Raw genomic sequence first — 12,228 nt, 5'->3', positions numbered from 1 at the left:
TTGGTTTCTTCTGCCCCCTTAATTCTGATTCCCCTAATTATAAAAAGGAACAGAATTAGCCTAGCTGGTTTGGCAATTGTTTTTTTCCTTACTGGTTTGTAAGGAATGGGACTCTCCTGGTCAATATTTTGAGCCCCAGAGAATAATCTGAACAGCTCTGTACTCCTAAAGCATGTTGGATTGATTCCCATTAAAGCAATATGACATAATAGCCCAATTTAGCCAGCCTAGATTCAGCCAGCAAAAGCCTCAAACTAGCCCAATACAAATTCTTCTTAGATAAGCTCTTTTAAAAATACCTATCTGTTTTCAAGTAAACAGTTCTGGCCAGCTGTAAACTGTAACACTCAAAGTTACTCGTTGTGTTTCCCACCAACCGTCTACCCCAGCTTAGACATGTGACCCCAAAATTGCAGATAGAGACATTCCAAATGATAAGCTATGTGTCAAACAGTCTCCATATGGAAATTGCTCACTCATGATAATTTGTTTATTAAAATGTCCTTGAGATGGGTTAAGAAGAAATGGATTGAAGCCTATTTTATTTTCTTAAAGATTGTATTCATTTATTTGCCAGAGAGAGAGAGAGAGAGAGAGATCAAGCAGGGGGAGTGGCAGGCAGAGGGAGAAGCAGGCTCCCTGCAGAGCAGGGGGAGCCCGATGTGGGTGGGACTCGATCCCAGGACCTTGGGATCACGACCTGAGCCAAAGGCAGATGCTTAACTGACTGAGCCACCCAGGCATCCCTGAAGCCTATTTTAAACATCAATGTCTTATTAGACATTTATTTTCCTAATCTTCGAAAGGAAGTGTAAGATCCCCATATCCTATTAAGAACCATTCTCAAATATTAAAGCCCCAGCACAGTTTCTAAGGTGGTAGAAGAAAAAGAATTTGGGATATCCTGCCATGTAATTCCTCATTCCTCAAACATTATGTTCTTATTCTGTACCAGTTACTGCTTGAGTCACTAGGAATACAAAGGCATAGAGTCTGTTTTCTGACTACTGTAAGAAAATCTAGGTGGTATCACTATGATAGTGATTATTTCATCTGAAACTTTTATGAAAATGTATCACTAATGTTTTGGGTCACTAAACCACAGTCAGAACTCAGTAAGCAGCTCACAATAAAAGTTCACCTACCAGACACATTTATACCAGTGGCTGGGCATTAGGACCTAGTAATCTTTCCTAATAGGAGAGATTGATAGAGCACTTTCCAAGCAAAATAGTGACCAATAATAAATTAAATATGCTAATACCCATCAGTAAAGAACGATATGAGGATGAAAACGTGCTTAAGACTCAACATTGGAATCACATTAAACAAAAAAGAAAAAAAATGACGACTTTGGAAACATTCAGTTTGTCTCATATGTTACTTTTGTTCAGGGCCTCATCTAAGGTACCTTGGGAGACTTCATAAAGGAGGTGAGACTTGAGCTGTATCCTTATAGAAGGATGTTCCAGGTAGCAGGAATAACATGCAAAAGTATTGTGACACATAGAATGGCACAGAAATGGAAACATAGAAAGAAATAAAAATTATAATTTGCAAAAAAATTCTATATCTAGAAATTAATAAAATATGCCTAATGATTTGTGGAAAAAATTAAAACTCCATTATTAACAACTTGAAAAAAGGTAAAATTAATTGGTTGATGAATCATATGTGTGCATGGGAAAGCTGAATGATGTCAGCTCTTTCCAAATTTGCCTAAATATAATGCATTTTCAGTGAGAATTGAAGTAGTTTTTTGGAAGCACTTGACATAATTCATTCTGAAACTTAACATTTACCAAACATATACTAAGATATATTTCAGTATCTTTGTAATTACAGCATTGTGAACCAGTGCTGGAACAAATAGACCAATATAACAGAGTTAAGAAACATGTATATACAGAACACACACACACACACACACACACACACACACACACTCATGTGTATACAGAGAAATGTCATCAATTAGCAGGGGAAGAATAGATCCTTAAAAGTTGGTATTGAGTAAATGGTCTCAAATAAATAAATTTCTGATGCATGGTATGTTTAAAATCATAAATATGAAAAGTAAAATTTTGGGGCGCCTGGGTGGCTCAGTCAGTTAAACGGCTACCTTCAGCTCAGGTCATGATCTTAGGGTCCTGGGATTGAGCCTCGCATTGGGTTCCCTGCTCAGCAGAGAGCCTGCTACTCCCTCTCCCTCTGCTGCTCCCTCTGCTTGTGCTCTCTCTCTCTCTCTGTCAAATAAATAAAATTTTTTTAAAAAGTAAAGTAAAATTTTAAAAATATTACAAGAAAATGTGGAAGACAGGAAAAGAGATTTTTGTAGTGCCTTAAGATTATACAATTTTGGCAGATTTCTTTAGTAAAGGGAAAACAAAATTACAAGTAGAAAACTGGGAAATTGTAATGCCCAACATCAGGTGGTCTTTAGTCCACCTAGACTTGTCATGCTCATTCAAGCATGGGCCATACTTTGCATTGGCTTCATGTAGAAGGATATAAGATAGGGTGTATAAGGATAGGATGTACAGTATTCTAGCAAGGCAGTGTTAAGAGTTTCTTTTCAATGTAACTCCTCAATATTGACATTTATAGAACATTCCCCCAAGTAAGAGCAGAAAACACATTCTTTTAAAGTGCACGTGGAATATTCGTCATGATAGACCATAATCTAGGCCCTAAAACAAACTTTGGCAAATTAAAAATATTTAAATCATACAGTAGATTCTTTTACCATACTGGATTTAACAAGAAATCAGTAATAGGAAGCTATCTGGGAAAATCCTGACATATTCAGAAAATAATCAAAACACTTTAAATAACCCATGAATCAAAAGGGAAATCGCCAGGAAAATTAGAAAGTATATTGAATTTAATAAAAATGAAAATAAAACATATCAAATTTGTAGGATGCAGATAAAGAAGTGATTAGAAGAAAATTCATATATGAAAAGCTTTTATTAGAAAAAAGAACAATCAAAATCAATTATCTAACTTTTAACCTTAAGAAATTAGGCAAGGAAAGTAACAATAACTAAAAAAGTAATAATAGGGGAAAATAACAATAAGAGCAGATATCAATGAAATTGAAAACTTAAAAACAATGGAAAAATTTTATGAGACCAAATGAGGTTCTTTGAAAAGATCGATGAAATGGATATACCTCTAGCCAGGCCAGCCAAGAAAAGGGAAGAGACCTGTGTTACCATTATTAGTAATGAAAGGGGGGGCATCATTACAGACCCTATAGACATTCAAAGAATAACAGGGGAGTATGACAAACAGCTGTATGCCTGTAAATTTGACAGCTTAGATGAAATGGATGAGGTTCTTAAAAGATATAAACTACTGAAGCTCACTGAAGAAGAAATAGATAATCCAATATTTATCAAAGAAATTTGGTATGTAATTAAAATCTTATCAACAAAGAAAGCTACAGATCCAGATGGCATCATTGGTAAATTCAACCAAATATTTAAAGAAGCAATAACACAATTTCCATACAATCTCCAAAAATAGAAGTGTATAGATTGTTTCCCAGCAATTGTATGAGGCCAAAACAAAAAACAGGCAATGACATTATAAGAAAGTTATAGACCAGTGTCTCTCAGGAATATATATATATATATATATAAAATCTCAAGAAAATATTAGCAAATCAAATCCAACAATATATAAAAAAAGGTTATATGCTACACCAAGCAAGGTTTATCCTCAGAATACAAGGCTGATTTGAAAAATTAGTGTAATTTGCTTTATCAACAGTCTAAAGAGAAAAAAAAAACAACTATATTAACATCTTAATAGATGCTGAAAATTATTTGGCAGAATTCAACATTTATTCTGAAAAAGTACTCTCACAAAATTAAGAATAAAAGGGAACTTCCTTAGCATGATAAAGAACATTTACAAAAAACTTGATCCATTATATTTAGTGGTGAAAGACTGACTGCTGTTCCCTGAATATATGGAACAGCACAAAGATGTCCTTTCTTACCACTCCTTTTCATTATCATACCATAAGTCCTATAAAGCAATGAAATGCTATAAGGCAAGAAATAGAAATAATATGATGACAGATGGTAGCTACACGTGTGGTGAATATAGCCTAACATACAGAGAAGTTGAATCACTATGTTGTACACCTGAAACTAATGTAACATTGTGTGTCAACTATGTTCAAATAAAAAAAAAAACTCATCACAAACTACCCCCTCCCAAAAAAAAAAAAAGAAATAAAAGGCATACAGATTAGAAAAGCAGAAATAAAACTGTCTGTATAGGTGACTTGATTTTCTCCATAGAAAATTGAAAACCTACAAAAAAAAAAAAAAAACTCCTGGAACGAAGAATTGAATTTAGTAGGATCATAGAATACAAGGCAAATATACAAAAATGAATTGTATTTCTCTATGTTAGTAATGAACAACTAGAAATGAAAATTAGACAAAAACAGTATTATTTGAAATAGCATCAAATAACATGAAGTACTTAAGTATAGTTCTAACAAAATATGTGCAGGATCTGTATGTGGAAAACTATAAAACACTTAACGATAGAAATCAAACATCCAAACAAATGGGAAGATATTTTGTGATCATGAGTTGGAATGCTCAATATTGTTAACAGTTTTCTACAGGTTTATTCATAGATTGAACATGTTTCCTAGCAAAACTCTGCAGTAGTTTCTTATTCAAAAATTTATTTAGAAAGGGAAAGGACCTAGAATAGCCAAAGTAATTTGAGAAAGAGTACAGAGTGGGAGGATTTGTAATACTTAATTTCCAAACTTAATGTAAAGCCACAGTGACTAAAATAGTGTGGTATATGTGAAATGATAGACACATATAGATCAATGGAACATAATAGGGAGCCCAAGAATAGACCTATACAATTGGATTTTTCACAAAGTTGCAAAGGCAATTTCAATAGAAGAATGTCTTTTTAACAAATGGTGCTAAATTGGTCATCCATGTGTAAAATAAAAGAAGACAAACCCCAAACCATGCTTCACACCTTGTACAGAAATTAACTCAGAATGGATCATAGACCTAAATGTATAACCTAAAATGATTAAAAAAAAAAAAACTTTTGGAACAGAGGCAGGCAAACATTTTCTATAAAGGGCCCAATAGTAAATATTTTAGTTTTTATGGGCCATCTATGGTTTCTGTCATATAATCTTTCTTTTTTTCTTTTTTTAACAACCTTTAATAATGTCAAAACCATTCTTAGCTCGCAGGCAGTTCAAAAACATGGCTATAGTCCAGATTTAGCCCATGGGTAGTACTTTATCCCCTGTTTTAGATGAAAGCATAGAAGAAAATCTTTGTGATTGTAGGTTGGGCAGAGTTGTTAGATAAAACATCAAAACATCAAAAACTAATGATGTGTGGTGACTAAAACATAATAAAATAAAATTTTTAAAAAATGCAAAAAAAAGACAAGACCTCTGAAAAGGCCTGGAACCAGGAGTTTTTAAAAAACAAAACAAAAATACATTTAAAAATTGATAAATTGGACTTCATTAAAAGGAAATGAAATGCACTTTCATATCATTTATCTGACAAAAAGGACTTATGGTCAGAATACATAAAGAATTCTCAAGAGTTGGGGCACCTGGGTGGCTCAGTTGGTTAAGCATCTGCCTTCAGCTCAGGTCATGATCCCAGGGTCCTGGGATTGAGCCCCACATTGGGCTGCCTGCTCAGTGAAGAGCCTGCTTCTCCCTCTCTCTTTCCCTCTCCTTCTCCCTTTCCCTCTGCCACTCTCTCACTCTCTCTCTCGAATAAATAAATAAAATCTTTAAAAAAAATTCTCAAAAGTCAATAATAAGGAAACAACCAAATTTAAATTTGGAAATATGGGCAAAAGATCTGAACAGATACTTTACCAAAGATATCTGAATATCTAGTAAGTACATATAAAGATTCTCAATATAATCAGTCATCTAGGAAATGCAAGTCAAAACTAGAAGATAGCATGTCTTATCCTGTCAGAATAGGCTTCAAAAAAGAAAGAAAACTGACAATACCAAGTGCTGCCAAAGATGCAGATTAACTAAAACTCTCATACATTACTAGTTAGAATTCAAATGGTAGAGCCACTTTGAAAAAGAGTTTGGGAGAAAATATTTGCAAATAGTATATCTGATAAAAGGTTAGTATCCAAAATATATAAAGAACTTATACAACTCAATACCCCAAAAATAAATGATCCAATTAAGAAAAGGGCAGAAGACACGAATAGACATTTTTCCAAAGAAGACATATAGATGGCCAACAGGCACATGAAAAAACGCTCAGCATCACTCATCATCAGGGAAGTACAAATCAAAACTCCAATGACATATCACCTTTACACCTGTCAGAATGGCTAAAATCAACAACAAAAGAAACAACAGGGGTTGGTGAGAATGTGGAGAAAGGGAACACAGAGGTGTTGATGAAATGGAAACTGGTGTAGCCACTGTGGAAAACAGTATGGAGGTTCCTTAAAAGGTTAAAAATAGAGCTACCTTATGATCCAGCAATTGCACTACTAGGTATTTACCCAAAGAATACAAAAATACTAATTCCAAGGGATATATACACCCCGATGTTTATAGCAGCATTATCTACAATAGCCAAGTTATGGAAACAGCCCAAGTGTCCATCGACTAATGAATAGATAAAGAAGAGGGGGTAATAGATATGTGTGTACACACACACACACACACACACACACACACACACACACACACACACACAATGGAATATTACTCAGCCATCAAAAAGAATGAAATGGCAACGTGGTTGGAGTTAGAGAGTATTATGCTAAGGAAAATATGTCAGAGAAAGACAACTACCGTATGACTTCTCTCATATGTGGAATTTAAGAAACAAAATGAAGGAACATAGTGAGGGTTAAAAAGAGAAGCAAATCAAGAAACTCTTAGCTATAGGGAACAAACTGATGGTTCCCAGAGGGCAGGTGGGTGGGGATGGGTGAAATAGGAGTGCTCTTGTGATGAGCACCAAGTGTTGCATGGAAGTATTGAATCACTATATTGTCACCTGAAACTGATATTACACTGTATGTTAACCAACTGGAATTAAAAAAAAAAACTTTAAAAAGAAAGAAAAACAGTTTGGTAATTTCTTATAAACATACCCTTACCACATGACCCAGCAATCCCACTCCTAGTTATTTATCCAAGAAAAATGTGAAACTTCACACAAAAACCTGTAGATCGATGTTCATAGCAGCTTTGTTCATAATCACCAAGAATTGGAAATAGTCTGTTTGTTCTTCAGCTGGTGAATAGATGAACAAATTATGGCATTTTTTGCATAATGGAATACTATTCAGCAATAAAAAGTAACAAACTACTGATAGTTACAGCAACTTGGATGAATCTGAATGCATTATGTTAGGGGGAAGGAGATATACTCAAAAGGCTGCATACTGTATAATTGCATTTATATGCCATTCTGGAAAAGGAAAAAAAAATGTAAGGTAAAACAGATCAAGCAGTTGACAGGGAATTAGGGTGTGGAGAGGGTTTGACTACAAGCAGGTACAAGAAGCCTTTTGGGTTGATGGAACTGTATATGTATCTTATATATCTTGATTTGGGTGGTGATTATATGACTGTATACATATGTCAAAACTCATCAAAGTATATTAGAAAAAGAGAATTTTAGTATATGTAAAATTTTCTAGAATAAGAGACAGAAGATAGAGGGACAGTGAATTTTCCATGATCAAAAATGCATTTTACTGATGGTGGGAGAGGCTTTAGCATGTTTATAGGACATGGGCCCAAGTTAGCAAATACGAAGATGTTAAAGGTTATCTACCTTTATTGTTTTTTTTTTTTGAAAATATATTTTAAACTTAGAGATACTTGCTCAAGATGATTTGCAAGTAAAGGAAACGTGTGGTTTGTAATCTTAAGTACTATTTTGTGAGGTTGATTTAAGTACTGAACTTGAGTGCTCAGCATAAGTTATACGTCTGTAACTTTTAATGTATTTCTTGAGTCTGCTCTGGGTATTTGTGCATACTTCTCTTGCTTAGTGATTGGATAGCTTTTCAAGATCCCTGCTTAATTTTATGTGCCTTTTACATAGGTATTGTGCTTCCTAATGACTAGTGACTCAGCTATTGTTGTTGTTTTTAATATCTAAACTATATTTATTTCCCTAAAGGTGATGTTGGGCCAAATGGACAACCTGGGCCAATGGGACCTCCTGGGCTTCCAGGAATAGGTGTTCAGGGACCACCAGGGCCACCAGGGATTCCTGGACCAATAGGCCAACCTGGTAAGATTGGAGTAAATAAGTGTGCATTTTTGTAGCATTCATTATATAGAGGATGGCTAGTTCATCAGTAAACTACAACTATAACATCAGTAAACTACAACAGGAAAACCTGTTTTCCAGAAAACAGATTTCAGAGGTAACATGTCTCCTTGTATAATTTTGTAAAATTGAAAAAGTATAGATCACAGCATAAGAGTTTCTTTAATCCCTGATACTTTCCTTCCCTGTTCATTTAAAATTGATCTATTAACAAATGCAATTTCACAATTGCAGTATGTTCCCTCAGCATACAATCACTGAGCTAGTCACAGTCTTGGAATCACAGAACTAAGAATTGCAGTGCTGATTATTTCAGACCTGAGTAGCTGTACAGAATTAATAGATCTTTTTGAAACCTCGTAACATTTCTTTTTTATACAGATATGCAAAACAAAAACAAACAAAATATATGCAAAACAAGTTTTGTCAGCTTGTAACCTAATAAAGAATCATATGGTTCTTCTACATTTGTCTGAGAACTTACTTCAGTTTTGTGGATTCTGAGCCATCTGGTGAGGCTCACTAAGGGCCACTCTCGGGCTAGTATGTTATTACAAGGCAATGTAATAATTCAAAAGTTAGAACAAATATGGAAAACTTAATCATTCCTTAATTTACATGAATATGTCAGATGACTTAAACTCACAGTTCAGATGTACATACATTGATTTTGAAACAGTAGAAATATATTTTCTGACCTTAAATAGCAATAAATACTTTGTTAGTTATTATGCTAAAAATCTGGAAACACCAGTTAACAATATAAAAAGCCTGGAAAGTAAAGGTTGTTTTTGCTTGTGTTCTTTTTTTAAAATTTTGTGTTATGGCCCATTGTACCTTTTTTTTTAAACATCCCCTAACATGTCACTACTGATTTAAAAATGAGAAAACTTACAGTGTTGCTTTGAACCAGGTTGTTACCCAGGTTGTTAAAAAGTAGCTGCGTCAACACTCAAGAAAAAAACCACTCTGTTCAACTAGCATAGCAAAGGGATCTTGAGAAAAAACAATTTTTAGGTTTGGTCATTATAGTCTTGGCCTGCTGTTCTACAAAGATGGCTAAAATGAATTTATCATTCCTGTTATGTTTTGTCATTTCTTTTATTTCCCAAAATTACATGAGGTTTTGGAAGCATTTTGAATTCTTAAATCACAGCTAAGCAAGAATGAAAAGAAACTACTGTTAATACCAATCTGAACAAAATAAGCGTACATTTATTTGTACTTTATGCTTTTTCAAATTTAGCTAGTACTCTAAATGTTTCATTCATCTAATGTTCTCTGTCTTTTTAACGGATGGATATATAGGTATATTAATTTATAAAGTCTAGATAGGATGGACAGGGGAAAAGTAATGGTGTTGAATTTAATCTCATTTCTTTCTCTGTAAATATATACTTTGCCATAAAATTCAAGATCTTAACTAATATGGTTCAACAAATGAAGTTAACAGCAATTGGCATGAAAATGTATTGAATGAATGCTTATTAATATAAATATGTTATCAAATCACAATTTTTTTTACTACAGGATAGATCACATTTTATATTTAATACTAGCCCATATACTCACTTTTTATATAAATTTATTTATATCACCAAATCAGATTATCTTAGCCTATTTCAAAAAAATTGTAATTTCTGTTCATCCATCTCAATGAAAGGGTGATCAGCAAGACTGTTACTAATACCTTGATATACCTGACTTGCACTGCATGGCTGAAATTCTAACTACCAATGTTTTTTTAATAAGCTTATTTAATATACTTGTGTTTCATTTTGCAATAGAAAACTTAATGCAAAGTATTCTATATGGTCATCTCTCCAGTATAAATGTTTGCATGATGCTTTTCAAGCTTTTTTGACTCCAGTTTTCTGCTGTAATTTAATTAAGCTTTACTATTTTTCATTCTCTTTTCCAAGGCAGGATACACAGTTTAACGCATGTTTATAAATTAAGGAACTGTTGAATATCAAGTCCTCATTTGACAGCAGGGAAATAAAAGAAAAAAAAATGCCAAAGGATAAGAAGCAAAATGCTTTTCATTCCATGCCCTACTAATCCAGGCAGAAATGGAAATTGTTGATTCTTGCTATTTGATCTGGCTATTAGCTAGAAGATTGCTGCTTTAGTGAATCTTTAAGAGGTCAGTTAAATATACTCAATTCCGTGTCCACAGATCATACCCTAACCTGAGCCAAATGTACTGTAATGCTTGCACAGTCTCAGGAAAAAGTGCAATCAGTTCAACCTCATCCCCACTAATGTGAAACAAAGAAACAAGGACTTAGTCATGTCATTTCATAGATGAAGTTTCCTAACCCATTTTCATCTATGAAGTTTTCTAACTTTTTTCCAGCTATCAAACCCTTGGGGTGTGTGTGTGTGTGTGTGTGTGTGTGTAAAAGTTCTCACGATAATACGTGTTTTTGGAATTTTCCACTTTTTTCACTAGTCCCATTTGGCTGCCAATAAATTTAGAGCATCTACACACCCCTAATGTACTTACCCTCTATAGATATAGCCATATAATTCCTATTATATAAGGAGATTCAGCAGAGCTTTTGAATTTATGTTGACTGTTTTCATTCTTGATCTTACCAGGATGCCTATTTCTGACAGTATTCATGGAAAAAATCTATGCTGTGAAAAGTACAGCATAATATCTGTTACTACTACAAATAACAATTAAAAAATCTTTGCTAGTACATGCAGGTTGTTTAATCATACTCATCTGCTAATAATTATTGAGTTCTCTGTACCTAAGCCATTATAGTATAAAATCAAATTTAGTTTTAAGTTCTAACTTATCTTTAGGAGGTCAAGTTCCAAAAGGATTATTCAAAGCAATATAAGGATCAGAGACAAGAGTGTAAAGCTGATCTTCATCAAAAAGCATTACTTTTTGTAAATGTAAATACTTTATTGTGCTTCTATTGGGGAATACATTTCAGTTATAGAATATTGCTATATGAACATCTGAATGAATTCCTAAAATAAGTTCTTTACTCATTACTACTAATATATGATAGTCTTGAATCAGTATCTAATAACTTCTATTTGTAGACTTTTTTGTTCTCATCTTGACATGCTTAGTTTTGTTTCCTAACCTAATCAGTCTTTTTGCAACTTGCTTCTGCTTGGGTGGTTCATCTTGCTACTGAACTGTAACTCCTGCTTCTTGAACTTCAGGTCTACCAGGTACAGTAGTTATTTCTCGAAAGCTGGATCTTAAAGTAAAGCTTTAAACATGAAAAACAAACAAGATTTGTCCAGGTTTAAGTCTTTGTTTTTTTTTCCCATTATTTTGTAGAGCATATTTCAAAGGACAAATTAATTATCTTGAAAACTCAGCTATCAAAAACTAGTTGGGCTATAATAGTAAGCAGTGATCTAGATAGAGCTATAATAGTGCTCATTATTAGGTATCTCATCGTACGTCACAAATATAATAATGTAAAATATCTCTCCCCTTTCTATAGTATTTTCAATGAAATGACAGCATTGGAACCATTACCACTGTGCCAACTAAATGGAATTTCTCAAATCTTCAAAGTAAATTTTATCAGTTTAAGGACATGCTGGTATATGACATCAAACAAATCTTAAAATCCCAGCATCTTGCTCTATTATAAAAATAATTGCCTGTGAATCTTCAACAATAAAATTAGGTCTTATTGTTGAAGGGACACTTTGGAATGGTCACCTGGCGTCACCTGGCTCAGCCTCCAGCTTCCAGTCAGTTGTATCCCCATTCAACAGATGTAGATCAACAATATTAAGTGACTCACTAAGTCACATACCTGATAGGAATTGGAGTGGGAACTTGCCTTATGTTTGTAGAGCAGTTCTTTTCCCTAAAATATATTCT

At 33.7% G+C, this 12,228-nt stretch overlaps 1 protein-coding gene across 1 annotated transcript in view; it reads left to right on the top strand.

The window, feature by feature from the left end:
- Positions 1-12,228, top strand: part of COL4A5 (collagen type IV alpha 5 chain) — a 233,304-nt gene that overhangs the window by 165,845 nt on the left and 55,231 nt on the right. Inside the window, exon 30 of the mRNA XM_025853713.2 lies at positions 8,205-8,318. Within this exon, the coding sequence (XP_025709498.1) occupies positions 8,205-8,318 (114 nt within the window). The remainder of the gene's footprint in view (positions 1-8,204; positions 8,319-12,228) is intronic.

This window comes from Callorhinus ursinus, unplaced genomic scaffold (genome assembly GCF_003265705.2).
Source record: "Callorhinus ursinus isolate GAN/ISIS: 27379988/994484 unplaced genomic scaffold, GSC_fseal_2.0 scaffold65, whole genome shotgun sequence".
In the NCBI taxonomy this organism is placed as follows: domain Eukaryota; kingdom Metazoa; phylum Chordata; class Mammalia; order Carnivora; family Otariidae; genus Callorhinus; species Callorhinus ursinus.
The sequence above is the reverse complement of the archived record's forward strand: the minus strand, read 5'-3'. Positions and strand labels throughout refer to the sequence as shown.